The following is a 15,451-nucleotide window of genomic DNA, read 5'->3' on the forward strand; positions in this document are numbered from 1 at the left end:
CTATGATCAACTTAATTGCGTCTTACAATAATTAATGACCCTAAAGCAAATCTTCACATAAATTTCATTTCACTGACAAGGAGAAAATTAGGATCATTCATCGGGAATTTTTATGAAACTTTGTATGATGATAAATTATATGGTCAAAACAAATTCTATGACTTATCATCGTCTTATAAGATGTGGTTTAATTATACGCCGACAGTGTTTCTTATCAAGATGAGGAGATGGACATATTTTTTAACTTCCCGAAGGAGAAGTTTGTTTCCATCAAAAAATCCGACTCGCTAATTTTATGTTTTCTCGACGTTTCAAGCCATTCAGAATCGAATGAGACCACATTTGGAAAAAGTATGTGTGTGTGTGTGTGTGAACAGATTTTTTGCCGTAAATCGACGTTTTCTCTAAGACGGATGGACCGATTTCAAAAATTTAAAAGCCATTCGCTGTATCTCGATGAGGACTAGCGTTTCTTAGTTTGTGCGACGATCGGCCAGACCGTTTCTTTGTAAATTGCAGAAAAGTGAAAAAATTTTCGTCCACGTTTTAGCCCGCAATTCTGAATCGATTTTGAAAATTCAAAAACTGTTCGAAAGATATTGGTTGGGAATCGTGCTGATTAGTTTTTGGTAAAGATCGGCCAGGCCGTTTTCTTGTAATAAAGTTTAAAAAAAAAAAAATTCGACGATTTTTATGATTTTTTTTTGACGGTAGATACCATAGTCTTTTAGATCATACTAAAATATTACGGCCCTACGACAATTGGTTTAACTTTGAAAATTCGTCAAAGTTTGCAAAAATTACTATCGTTTTTTGGTATTTGTCAAAGTTAGACCTTTGATCGACGTTTTCTCAAAAACGCCTGAACCGATTTCAGGGATTTAAAAGCCATTTGATGTATCTCAAATGAGGACTATCGTTTGCCAGTTTTGTGAAACGATCTGCCAAGCCGTTTCTTTGTAATTTGGAAAAAAGTGTTTGACTTTTCGTCCACATTTAACCTCAAAGCACCGAACCGATTTTAAAAAATCAAAAACTGTTCGAAAGATATTAGTAGGGAAAGACGCTAATTAGTTTTAGGTGGAAATCTACCGAGCCGTTTTCTTGTATTTAACTTTTGAAAAAAAAATTGAAGCCGATTTTTATGGAACTTTTTTTGGCGATATATATCATGGTCTTAAAGAACTTACTGAAATATTGCGGCCTTACGACCAGTAGTTTAATTTTAAAAATTCATCAAAGTTTGAGAATTTTTTTTTTTTTTTAATTCTTTAACAGCGATCAGAACTTTTCGTTCTATGAGCTGTTGTGATCAATAATCTTACAATTATGATAGATGGCAACCCAAACAGTTGTCCCATCTCTATGCGCTGAATTATTACAATTGTTGTAATAGTCAGTGCTGGATTTACAGTAGGGGCAATCGGGGCTACTGCCCAGGGCGGCAAATTTTGGGGGGCGGCAAAATTTGGATAGCGAGAAAAAAATTCTATACAATATAATCAACTTTTTTTTAACAACATTTTTTATTTCAAGAAATATAATTAACAAAACAATACGATTGCAATGCAAAATTTGGGTTGAAATAATCTATAACTAAAATTTATTATTTTGCCTTGCCTCCCTCTTCAAACGTAAATTATCAAATTGGTTAATAAGTTATCAAATTTGGCAATTTGGCTAATATAAATATCCGTAAACAAGCTGAAAGTTTAAGAAAAATATGTTCTTCAGTTCTCGAGCCCTCTTACAATGACGAATTTGTGCTCTTCTAAGCTTATAGCGTCGAAAAAAAAAATTAATCTAGTGACTCATGGCATTGTGCCTTAAGTCAAATTACTGAAAGATCCCGTACTGAAAATTACATTTTATAAAGAGCTTTAAATTTTTTTGAAAAATGAAAAAAAAAGACTTTTAAAACACATTTTTTGTATTTTGAAATTTTTCGAAAATTATGAACTTTTTGCAAAGCAATCGCGCTGTGTAGCTGTGTCAGAGAAGAAATATCGAAATTCAATTACCATTTTTCGTAATTACCTGTGCCAAAAGTTAATCAGTACGTTTCCCCATCATTACAAATCTAATATTTTTCAGTTATTCAAGTCGATTTTGAAAACACGGATCAACCGATTTAAATGATTCAATTCCTATTGATAAGGAGACGTGCTGATTAGTTATTGGCCAAGGCAGGTCCAACTGTTTTGAAGATACGGGCCAAAATGCCAAAAATGATAATTCAGTTTTTGAGAAAAAAAGCGTCCAATATCATACAAAAAAATTCAGAGAATAAATAACTGCTTAAATTTGTGGGAGGCATTTTTAGTGGTTTATAAAAAAAACTTGAAAAAGAAACATTTGGCGGACAAACGTGATCATGAGACATATGCACATTAAATTATCAGATATTTTAAAGATATTATAATAATAAGTATAATTTTTATTTACATTTATATGTACCATTGTTTATTCGTTAGACTGCGACGCGGCGCTTACGCGCTTCTATATTTTGACCCTACGCAGCTGAAGCAACGCGATTGCTTTAAAAAAAGTTCGAAAGTTCGTAAAATTTTAGGAATGGGGCGGCATTTTTGTCAATGCCCCGGGGCGCCAAATTTCTAAATCCGGCCCTGGTAATGGTGATGACTTTTTACTTCCAAGTGGCATGTTGCCACTACAGCTATGCCCACAAAAGGCCATTTTCACTTGAAATCATATTTGAAATCTATGATTTCAAGTGAAAATTTGGTATCAAGCTGCTTTGATACCGAACCGACCGAGGTTGGATTCGAACCCGGGACTAGGATTTGCTAGCCCACGTTCTTACCACGGCCGGCCCTAATTTGAGAAAATGAGTAGTTTCTTTTAACATTTGTTAAAATTAAAATTAGACAATTTACTTGGTATAACGATAGAGTACTCGGTCTTAATGAACATACTAAACCATTAAAGTCCTATGGATTATAAAAATTATTGATTTTTGAAAATTTGCTTTTAGAAAATACTCCGAGTTATCGCGATAGTTTGTTTTCAAATGTGAGTAATAATTCCACTCGGAATACTTTCAATGACTCATAAATTAATTTATTTTTGATTGATTAAGTCGATTAATTACATATATCGGGAAAGGCTAAATACCAAACCAACTAGTTTATTTTTATTTCATACTAATACATCTCTTAAATATTGCAAAAATATTAATTTATCGCCTATATTGTGCAAACAAAAAAGTATATATCTGAAAAAATCTGTAGGTGGATATTACATATAAAATATTATGCAAAGATTCTAATACAGAGCAGATGAGTGAAACCTGAGGTCTCTGAGTATACGTTCTTTTCAAACCTCATCTGTTTTATAGGTATAAATCAAAATTAAAACTAGTGGGGTATATGGCATCGTGCCTTAAAGCAAATTGCTGGAACTTCCCGTGCCGTAACGAAATGATCGAGGAATATTAAATGTTTTAAAATAGATTATTATAAATATTGTAACATTGACTATTTATTTTTATAAAAATTATATAAACTAAATTGGAAAGTTGAAATTATTTGTTTAAAGTATATTAGAACAGAATTAAAATAAAAATCTAAATTATTTTCGATATACAAAAAAAATTTTTTTGTAAGAAAAAAAATGTTGAATCAAAATTTTTTTTTCCAAAATCAATTATTTTGTTAAAACAAGCAGAAAGTTTATGGAATTATTCAAATCGGACGCTTAGTTCTCTCAAAAACTGCTATTTTTTGCACATTTAGCTCTGCATCTCCGAAACCGCTGGACCTGCCTTTGCCAAAAACTAATCACCCCTTTTCCCCGTCATTACGAATTGAATGCTTTTGAAATCGGACGCTCTGATCTCTCAAAAGATCGATTTCTATTTTCTGCACTCGTTGCTTCGTATCTCCTAATCGGCTGGACCTGCCTTTGCCAAAAACTAATCAGCACATCTCCCTATCAATAGGAATCGAATGTTTTTTGAATCATTCAAATCGGTTGATCTGTGCGCCCGAAAACGTGGACAAAAAATTGTATCTATACATACATACACACTCATTCACACACACACACACACATCCTTTTTTTCTGAGGTATGCCAAAATGTTCAGAAATCTTCAAAACGTCGAGAAATGTAAAAATTTTCAATTTTGATTTTCGGCCCATTACAATAACTTACCCTACGGGAAGTTAATTAAATCTAAGACTGCTAAGTAAGTAAATAATTATTTTTTTGCGAAACAAATATTTAAGTTACGATATATAAATATATTTTATTTTGTTATAATTAATTTAACTGAAAGTATTTTTAAGCACATATGCTTAATTTGATCTGATTGGGTTTATTCAAATTCAATAAAATTAGACTTTATCTATATGTAGATAGTTTATTATGATGAACAGAATTAAATAATTAATTTTATTTTCATTTTAAGATTCAACAACCATTGGTCAATGATGTTCAGCGGACTTTTATTATGCTCATTGGGGCTTTTATTACTAGGCCCTTCGCCGTTGTTGCCACTCGAAAGGTAATATTTTGAGATCAGTTTCTGAAAATTGAATTTTTGTTCTAAGTTTTGCATTATTTTTCAGTTCATTGTGGTTGAATTTAACATCATTGTCCATATTAGGAATATCGATTGCGTTGGCTCTACTTCCTACTTTTCAATCAGTATTAATGTTTGCAATGTAAGTATTAGAATGGAATTATTGTATTACCTTAAAAACAAAATTTAATAAAAAAAATTTTTTTAGGGACGCTGGCTGTCCTGATTCAGTGTCCACGTATTCTGTAGTTGCTGGACTGTGGTCATGTATGTACTCCCTTGGAGAAGTTATAGGGCCAACATTGGGAGGAACTTTACTGGAAAAATTTGGGTTTCCTTGGTGTTCTACAGTAATGGCTGGAATTACTTTTTCACTTGTAAGTTTATTTAATTAGTAATATATTTAAGTAATTATGGACTAAATTTGATGTAACACATGAACAGATCCAATTTATTAATATTGTGAAGATTGAAATATTTTTGTTTTTTTTAATTTAGTCATAACATGCATATGTAGATTTTCCTAACAATAAGTAATGTCATATGTTATATATTCCTATCATTTTAATTACAGCAAACATAAGCACTATGATGTATGATCAATAAAGCACAATCACAGAAAACAATTTATCAGAATAATATATAAGTAAAAATAATTGTAATATAAATTTGAAAGTACAAAAAATTGTTAATCCGTGCATATTATTATTTTTAGAAAAATCGAAAGACTTGATGTGTTTATTCAAATGAACATTTTGTAATGATAATTTTTTTTTTTGCTCTATGTCATACTTTTTATTATTTTCTGCTCAAACATCCTGTGCAGTATACTTTTTTAGAACTATTTATATCTCACATTCACAATTAATCACTACATATAAGCAACTTGAACTAAAAAACATTGAATTGACTATGATTAAAATAGTAATTAATACTATATTTCAGGCTATAGCATCATTTTTTTTCTTTGCCTTTCGATCTCCAAGTAATGCAGGAAAATCAACATGCGATAGTGGAATGAGTGAATATTCTACAATATATGGAACAATGACTGATAGTGATGATAGAGATCCATTATTAACAAAATTTTATGATAGTGATGATGATAACACAAGTCATATTGCATATACGATAGAAAAAATAAATTACTATGAACAAAGCAGGAGGAATGACCAAGAATTTGGCGATTTAGATACTAATCAAATGACTGATGTGAGGGGAACTGTTAACGTAACATCGAGAGGAGCTTGTGAAGTTTAAAATTTGAGTCTGATCGGTATCATTTATATGTTTTATGTACATCCAATAATATTTAGGATGCATGAAATTAAAATAGTTTAAGATAAGTTTTATATTACAATTCAAAATGCTATGAATGATTTATGAATGTTTAATATTCTTGATAATGTGTGCTGTGCCGTTCTCTTGAGATACGTATTTATTAAGTAATTGTCATAAAACTTTTAAAAATAAAAACAAATTTTATATAATTTAATTTTTATTGCTATACATATTATAAAATCCATACACAGTATTAAGCCATGTACTATAACTTTATGTACAATTCCTTCTATAAACTAGTGCATACTTAAATTAAAAAAAATTTGCTACATCATAAAATAAAAGTTGTCTTTCATAATTAAAATATTGAAGCTAACTAACTTTATATTTAATTCATAATTCTGATAAATGAAAACAAAACAAAAACATGGAAAAATTATATCACAATAAATTTAAAATCTACAAGCTACAACTTCTTCTTCATTTTATTACTTACAAAAGAACTATAAATAAAACAAATTAGATACAAATATTAATTTCTTATGAACTTAAGCATTCATATATATTACAATAAATTATTCTTGCACACTATTTTAGGTCATTATTTTGTTCATGCATATATGTAACATAAAAGTCCTTTTGTGTACATTTTGTGAAGATACTGGTTTCACGTTTTCGTTTTCTGAAATGTTTATTCAAACTACTTAATAGTTTCATTTTTTCATATTATTTATTAAAAATGCAACACTCAAATTATCCTCCAGCTTTTAAACTTTGTAGTTAAGGGTTTGGAGGAGGATAATAGGGTCTTGCGGCAGGAGGGCCTGGTGGGTAATAACCCGGAGGCATACTTCCATAATGAGGCATGGGTGGTGGTGCGTAAGTTCCATAAGCTGCTGGTGGTTGATGTGGCATAGCGGGAGGTGGATGAGGTGCCGGAGGTTGGTGAGGTATTACAGGTGGCTGATGGGGATGAACAGGAGGTATTGAAGCGGGAGGTATAACTGTTGGAGGTCCTGCTATTGGCGCTGTAAATGCAGCCGGATATTGTACTCCTGTATATGGAATGTGATATGCAGGTACCTCAGGTCTAGAGACAGAACTTGCAGCTAATGATTTAATAGGTTGCGCATTCTCTATCTCACCGTTTTTAGGCAGTAACGGTGGTTGAGGTGGAGGTTGTAAAGGGGGAGGAGTTTTAGCTCTTTCAGGGGTTTTGGGTTTTGCAGGTAATGGTGGACTATCTGGCACTGTTGTAGGATTTGGTTGTGAGTATAAATCTAGAACTTGATGGCATATGTCTTCTAATAAATCTAATGTAACATCTTCTATAAACATATCCCACCAACGTGTATGTCTAGTAGTCCTACCGTTCCAGTCTGTAACTTCAAATTTACTAAGTTTACCAGCTAAATACATCAGAGCAACTGCTATAACTTCAGGCTCCCACTGTAAACACAATGTAGTGCACAAGCTATCATTCACAAAAGTCCAAGCCATTTGTACCATTTTTTGTAATTTATTTTTATCACCCTTGAGACACTTTGCATATCGAAGCAAGTATGCATAAGGGTGATCGACTTGCAAGTCGAACTTAATTGTCTGCAGCAATATTCGCTCTAATGTAAGAACCTCTTCTTTGGGGTCTGAACCAAATGCGGCAAACTTGTCTTCAGGCAATAAACCTTTAGCAGTTTTGATAATGTCTTTGCACTTTTTAGGCGTTTCTTCAACTTTTCCTGCTAGTAACAGGCAGCAACATGCAGTGACGTATCTTGGAAATGTTCTGAATGAATGAAACATATAAAACCTATGAAAATACACTACACCTGTCGCCATTGTATTATATCCGAGGTCCATTTTTGTTCCAGTATCTATGATAAACCTTGTTCCTTCCTTTCGGTAGCGGCTTTCAGTATCGAAATCAATTCCATCCTGACAAGAAGGACTATTGCGGATTTCCTTCTTGTCGTAATACCAGAAAGGCATACTTGAACGCATTTTGGTATTATTTATATTGTGTTCACTCTAATTAACATCTAATTGTATATTAAATAATTGAACAATATTTGTGAAGTTATAAAAATACATAGTTTGAAATGTACACATAACCTCAAAGCATTGCTGTCACAGCCATTCGAACAAAATGGCGAACATAAAACATGAGTGTCATATAGCGGAAAATTGCGGAACGATCGACAAATGTCAAATTTGAAAAGCAAATTTCAAATAAAAACACTGAAGATTTTTCATCATAACTTATCCTATAAGTGCATAATATGTATTTATGTTCAGTTATGAGAGTCTGCATAAAACAAGGTAATATCATTTGAAGGTTCAAGTATCGACTGTAGTGTACATTACTTGATTATATTTTATATATTCTGATATTGTTTAGGCGTTTAAGGGTAATTTATTGAATTGAATCCCCTGGGCAATATTAGATTATAATATATTTATATTATATTATTTATGATTGATTTTGATTGCACTATTGCAAGAGAATATTACAACTGTTTCCAAAATACTATTATTGAAAATAAACCAAAAATGTTGAAAAAATATAAAAAAATATTTATCATGTATATTTGTATGCATAATATAATTAAATAATTTGTAATCTGATAATTAATTTATAATATCAGTTGCGTATTTGTGAAACAAAATACTGAAAAATAAGGTAATTGCAACAATTTATGAGAAGGTGGAGAGGAGGGTATCGGTATGAAAAGGGTGGAAAACACTTCGACTAATATTTCTTAAATAACATAATATAAGTTTATACTAAACTAGTGGGGCGCATGGCATCGTGCCTTAAGGCAAATTGCTGAAACCTTCCGTACCAAAAATTATTTTTTTAAAAAGATTAACATTTATGAAATAAATATACTCTGAAAAAATTAGATTTTTGAGAAACTATAAATTTTTGACAAAAAATTACTTTTTTTGATAAAAAGACTTTTTGAAGAAAAATTTATTTTGAAATATTTTGCAAAATTCTGAACTTTTTTTTCAAAGCAATTATACTGCTTTAACTGCCTAGAGACAAAATATCAAAGCGCGTAAGCGCCGCGTCGCCGTCTAACGAATAAACATTAGTACGGAACCCATAGGAATGTTAACAAACTTTATACTTATTGTTAAAATCTGTATAAAATATCTGCTAATTTGATGTGCATATATCTTATGATCATTTTTTTGACCGCCAGATGGCATTTTTTTACTTTTTTCACTAGATCTCCGAAACCGCTAGACCTGCCTTTATTAAAATTTGATCAGTTCTTCATATCAGATATTTCATAGAGATTTTAACAATAAGTATAAATTTTGTTAACATTCCTATGGGTTCCGTATCAATGTTTATTCGTTAGACGGCGACGCGGCTCTTACGCGCTTTGATATTTTGTCTCTATGCAGTTAAAGTAGTACGATTGTGAAAAAGTTCAGAATTTCCAAAATATTTCAAAATACACTTTTCTTCAAAAAGTCTTTTTTTTCAAAAAAAATTAAATTTTTGTCGAAAATTTATAGTTTCTCAAAAATCTAATTTTTCAGAGTATTTTTTTTTAAAAATGTTAATCTTAAAAAAAATGGTACGGGAAGTTCCAGCAATTTGCCTTAAGGCACGATGCCATAAGGCCCCACTAGTTTTACTTTTTTTACTGGTCCTCCGAAACCTGCCTTCATGAATTGATCAGTTCTTCATCTTGTTAATACAAGTAAAATGTTTCTTGAATTATTCAAATCGGACGCTCCGTTTTCTTAAAAACTGAGTTACCGTTTTTGGCACTTTTTGCCCCGTCGTATTTTTGGAACGGTTGGACCTGCCTTTGCCAAAAACTAATCAGCTCGTCTCCTTATCAATACGAATCGAATGTTTTTTGAATTATTCAAATCGCTTCATCTGTGTTTTTCAACGAAAATTTGTATCCGCACACACACGCACACACACACACATCCATTTCTTCAGAAGTATGCCAAAATGTTCATAAACCTTCAAAACGTCGAGAAATGTAAAAATTTTCAATTTCGATTTTCGGCCCATTACAATAACTTACCCTACGGGAAGTTAATATAGTACATTAATTTGCTAATTTTACAGTTTTTTAAAGCAATTAAAAATCTGTGCATTTTGATGTGCTAATTATAAAACTAAATTCCTGTGCGTCATATTGGAAGCATTATGCAACGGTTCAAATTACAAAAAAATATTTACATTATGTATTTATTATCTGAAATATGTAAAAAACAGCGTAATAATTATAATATGATATGTTTTGTGATTCGAATTAAGTGTAACTTAGTCATAACTTAAATACAAAATTAACGTTTGTATATTTACACATGAAATAAGGTTTTAAGGTATAATAATGCTTCATAATTCTAATTAAAGATACATGAATATGAGTTTTATATTCACATAAATATTGATATATTCGCACTTTCATTTTTGATTGTTATATTGTAAACGAATTTCTTATTAAAATCATAAAGCATATAATAGTAACGCAAAGTAAATTACATTTTGTTATTGTAACGGTAGGTTTGCATTAACAAAAATTCACCTACATTTATTAAATTTTCGTAGGAAGTTCTAGTAATTGCAAAAAAATCGAAAATGAAAATGTTTACATATATTTACTTTTCAAAGGTTTCTGAACATTTTGGCATACCTTGGAAAAAATAGATGTATGTGTGTGTGTGAATGTGTGTATGTGTGTGTGTGTGTATGTGCTGATACAATTTTTTGTCGACTATTTAGAGAACACGGGTTAACCGATTTGAATGATTCAAAAGTTATTCGATTCCTATTGATAAGGGACGTGCTGATTTGTTTTTGGTAAAGGCAGGTCCAGCCGTTTCAAAGATACAGGGAGGAAAGTTCCAAAAATTGTATTTGAGTTTCTGAGTGAACGGATTGTCTTATTTGAATGATTCAAAAAAAAATTATTTGTATTGAAGTAAGGGAAAAATGACCAAATAATGGAGAGTCAGGTTTTGCGGTTTCCGAGATGCAATAAAAAAGAAAAAAAAGTCATTTGGCAATCAAAAATGATCATTAGACATACGCACATCAAATAATTAGATATTTTAGAGATTTAAATACAAATTTTGTTTACATTATTATGGTTTCTATCCATTGTTCGTTACACTCAGACGCGGCGCTTATGCGCTTCGATATTTTGTCTCTACGCTGCTAATGCATCGCGATTGCTTTAAAAAATAGTTCAAAGTTTCCAAAATATTTAAAAATGAAATGAAAACAAAATTAAAAAAAAACATTTTTTTCAAAAATTACAAAACTCAAACTTCTATTTTTTTTTTGAAGTTAAAAAAAAAAAATTTGGTACGGTAAAATCCAGAAATTTGCCATAAGGCAGTATGGCATGCACCACTAGTTATTTTTGTTACTAAACTATTTTATTATACAAAATATCATTTAAACTACTACTCACAATTACATTCCATAGTATTGTGTGTAAGACAATAACGATTTAATTTAAAATATTCATTATTAAATTTTTTGCTTATATAAAAATCATATAATGATTATGTATGCAAATCCACATGTGACATTAAGTAACGGTTCATTAAAAAATGTGTTGGACAATATTATGTATCTTCGTATCGACCGCAAAAGTTATGTCATTACTATATTGACCTTCAAATAGTTTTTTTAAAATAAAATATAAACAAATGCAATCAACATTTGCAAGATTATTATAAATGAAAATCTTATTAACTTACGAGGTGAACAAAAAAAATGCAATCATAGCAGTATAGTAGTCAAGTAGTTCTCGATTAATTTGGGACAGTGGATTCGAATCAGAAGTCAAGCGACCTTCGAAGGCGCAGTATCGGTGATTTGATATATAAATATATATATATATATATAGATATTATTTGCAAACTAGTTCTCCAATATTATTCGCTTTAATATCTTCGAATAATATTTTCCTATTATGGTGATTCTGCAGGTTTAGTGAATCAATGTTAATTAGATAAATAAAGCATGTGTTGGACTTTGTACTAACAATTTATACACATTAACGTCGTTTAGTATACAAAATGTTTCTTTGCAAATAAAATGAATAAAAGTGAAATGTGAAGAGTGACTTCAATCAAGTAGTTTTGTGAATTACAATGACATTTATATTATATTATATTAGGAGTGTTTGCTTTGAGATTTTTTTATGCAAACTTACTAGTTCACCCTTCTTCTTTTATTATTTCCTGAAGTTTTTGACAATCTTTTTCCCCATTTCATCCTCCCCAATTAATGGACAGCGCCTAATTTTTTATTTAATGGAGAGCCACCCAGTGGTTAACCACTTTCAATTGCTTTTATTGCGTACTATAAATTACTCATAGTGTTGTCTTGAAAATGATGCAGCAGAGCCAGCAAAAAGCGATTTTCATTTTAAATTATATTTGAGATCTATAACCTCAAGTTGAAATTTGAAATCATACTGCTTGATATCGAGTTTGCAGAGGTTTGGATCGTACCCGTTGCTAATCGGGTATGATGAATGGAAACATAAATTTGCACCATTGTCTTTCATTTATAAAAATAATAGGTACTTTGCAAAGTTTTTGTTTTGTTTATAATCTATCCGAGTTTGTCTATATTTTTGTGGTTTCTGATTTTTCTTAAATAACATTTCTTAAAAAGTTTTCAGTTCTCAATGATACTTCAATTGGAAGCGCTGCGAAAGAATAATATAAATCATTATGAAATTTTAAAATTAAATAAACTAAGTTAATTTAATTTTAATACCATATATTGTATGTAAGACAAAAACTGAAGTTAATTTTACTGATATTACACATTATGGTAAAGTTTGATTATTTTTTCCAAAATTTTACTGAAGCAAATAGTAATATAATTCACCGGCTAATTCTGCCAAAAAATAGACCAATGCTATGGCAAGGCTATATTACGACGCGTTTTTCATATAAAATGTTACTAAAAACTGTCAAAATGCTATGTATTTGATGTGCGGTCAGGCGTTTTTCACAGAAAATGTCACTTTTTTCGTGAATTATTACGGCACATCAGAAAATTGTATACATGATAAAATTCTTTTTTTGACGTGTTTTCGTTTTCTAGGGTATCTTTTATAACTGACTGCACAGCAACCACATAGCATTTTGAAAATTTTTAGTACCATTTTATATGAAGAAAAGCAGTGTAACATAATCTTGCCATAACATTGATCTATATTACGGCAGAATCGGCCTGTTATTCTTATGATTTTCACTCAAATTGATATATCCACCAGAAAAAGAGGCTTTCAAATAGTAAGTTACGTCACTACAGCCACTTAAAATCTTGAAGTAATATAGTAGGACAATTTTTCACTGCTGTGTTTTCATAGATGACTCTCGCCAAAAGTCAGGTCTTCAAATATTAACCCTTTCCACTCGAATCCCGCCGAAAAATTCGAAATAATTATGAACCTAACGGCGCAAGCAATATGTTTATATTTTGTAAATTAGAATCTATTTTAAAAAAAATCGTTTAGTAATTTTGATATATATGTACCATACCTTGTAATATGCATTCTCAATTTTGATAAAAAAAATTAATTTTATAATTACATAAGGTGTAATCCTGATTTAAATAACAAGTAAAATCATTATCATGTCTTAATTTTCTAATTTTTATTAATGACTATGCGATAAGGATATTCATAATAAAAGTGCAATTTTTACGTTTGATATAATATACGAGTATATGTATTTTACACGAGATTTTATGAAAACCATTTAAATTCAGCATTTCAATTTGATATAGATGTTATTTAATATTTAAAAATTTTTTTTTTTTAATTTTTGCGGTTTAAATTATAGTTTTTGTTAGTATTATAATTTTTTTTAACTTTTTTTTCTTAACTACTATATTTGTTACAACTGTTAAAAAATTAACATCTAGTAACAGTAATGAAGAACTATATAAATTGAATAAAAAGAACACAAAATAAAGAATAGAATTATCAATAAAAATGATATCCGTGGTATGTTGATTTAATATAATATAAAAGAAAATAATAATTATAATAAAATTAATAAGTAAAATAAGTATTTAAATGTGCCAGCAAAATTTATAATTTCTTCTGTAAATTGAATTCTCTTAATTTCAGTATTTACATATGTATGTTTAGTATTGACATATGTATGATGTGATTACACGCTATTTAATTATATAATGTAATTATTCTTTAGTTTGGATGTATTATACATTTGATACTTTCACTAATACGCCGATAATATTATTAGTCACTAATAATATAAAATATTTTGGTTTGTCGACATCTTTGGGTTCATTAGAAGTTTATACATCTGGCTAAAAGATAAATGAAAGAAATTGGTAGGATAGCAAACTTGCTTAATTTGAAAATTGTGCCGATGTGCAGATAAAGTTTCCGACCTATACTATAAGAAACGTTCTTAGGAGATAATTCAATTGGCCCTTATCGCTAACTATATATTGGACGAATATTACGCGAAATGTTATGAAACAAACAGTTTTGATATTGTTTGTAAACAACGGACATTTCCCAAATAATTCGCTCTTGTCTAACATCGTAATGGTTCTTGTTTTGCGTAATTTTAGAACGAGTACATTTTTAACTGTCGTCAACGCATATCAACATTAGTTGAATACCAAACATCGCCGAGTCCGCACATTTCGTTTGAACTTATTCTGTAATGTTCTTGTGATCAGAACAATGAAGAAGAATTTGTCGTGATTTTAGTGTAGAATTTTAATCTGTGTACAATTTATAAACGAGAGTTTTAATGTTAGTGACCCAGTTTTGTGTAAATATTTATTGTGGGCTAATTACATATTAATTATGTGATAAAAGTTTTGGTGTTGTTTGTTTTTGTAATCTGGATTTGTCCTGCTGTATCCAATGGTAAGATTTTTTCTTTTTAATATATAAATTAGAATGAGAATATGAAGTTCTTGTCATTAGTTGTTGCATATAATAATACGCTCAATTACTACTATTAAATTAATAATTAGTTTCAATATATCTCACAGACTTATTAAGAAATTTATTAAAGAACTTTCAATAGTTCTTAACAATAGTTCTTATTAATAGTTTCTAAATTAGTTATTTATTAGTTTCTATTAATCTAAAAGTACAGCCTACAGCTCATTAATTAACACCATTTTAAATATAATAAATTATTGCTTTTCCTGATAAACATATTACCATTTACGATAATAAAATAATATTAGTGGTGGTGAATTATAAATGTTTTCAAATAAATTAGATTATTATAAATACTGTAGCATTGTCTAATATTTATAAGAATTATATAAACTGAATTGCAAAATTAAAATTATTTATTTAAATTATATAAGTGAGCTTTAGAACTTTAGCCAGAATCAAAATTAAGATCTGAATTATTTTCGATATACAAAATTTTAACTTTTTTGTTTTTCCAAAAGCAATTTGGAAAAGAAAGTTTTTTGAATCATTCAAAACGGTTGCATCTCTCAAAAACTGCCATTATGTAGCTCTGTTTCTTTGAAATGGCTTGACCTGCCTTTGCCCAAAACTAATCACCACTTCTCCCAATCAGTACAAATTGAATATTTTTTGGATTATTCA

The 15,451-nt window shown here is 29.8% G+C and overlaps 1 protein-coding gene and 1 pseudogene across 2 annotated transcripts in view; one reads left to right on the plus strand and one right to left on the minus strand.

Moving 5' to 3' along the window:
- Positions 1–5,957, plus strand: part of LOC113370485 (MFS-type transporter SLC18B1-like) — a 36,913-nt gene extending 30,956 nt beyond the window's left edge. The window contains exons 9-12 of one of the 2 annotated variants that reach the window (XM_026611156.1): positions 4,431–4,526; positions 4,591–4,686; positions 4,753–4,921; positions 5,490–5,957. In XM_026611156.1, coding sequence (XP_026466941.1) covers positions 4,431–4,526; positions 4,591–4,686; positions 4,753–4,921; positions 5,490–5,804 — 676 coding nt within the window. In that variant the 3' untranslated portion in view covers positions 5,805–5,957. The remainder of the gene's footprint in view (positions 1–4,430; positions 4,527–4,590; positions 4,687–4,752; positions 4,922–5,489) is intronic. The other variant, XM_026611155.1, reaches the window with a different exon arrangement.
- Positions 5,958–6,474: 517 nt separating this feature from the next.
- On the minus strand, positions 6,475–7,924 carry LOC113370486 (annotated as a pseudogene).
- Positions 7,925–15,451: the final 7,527 nt, after the last annotated feature.

Source organism: Ctenocephalides felis, unplaced genomic scaffold (assembly GCF_003426905.1).
Source record: "Ctenocephalides felis isolate EL2017-DRISC unplaced genomic scaffold, ASM342690v1 CF-g0.4_SCAFFOLD_01492, whole genome shotgun sequence".
NCBI lineage: Eukaryota > Metazoa > Arthropoda > Insecta > Siphonaptera > Pulicidae > Ctenocephalides > Ctenocephalides felis.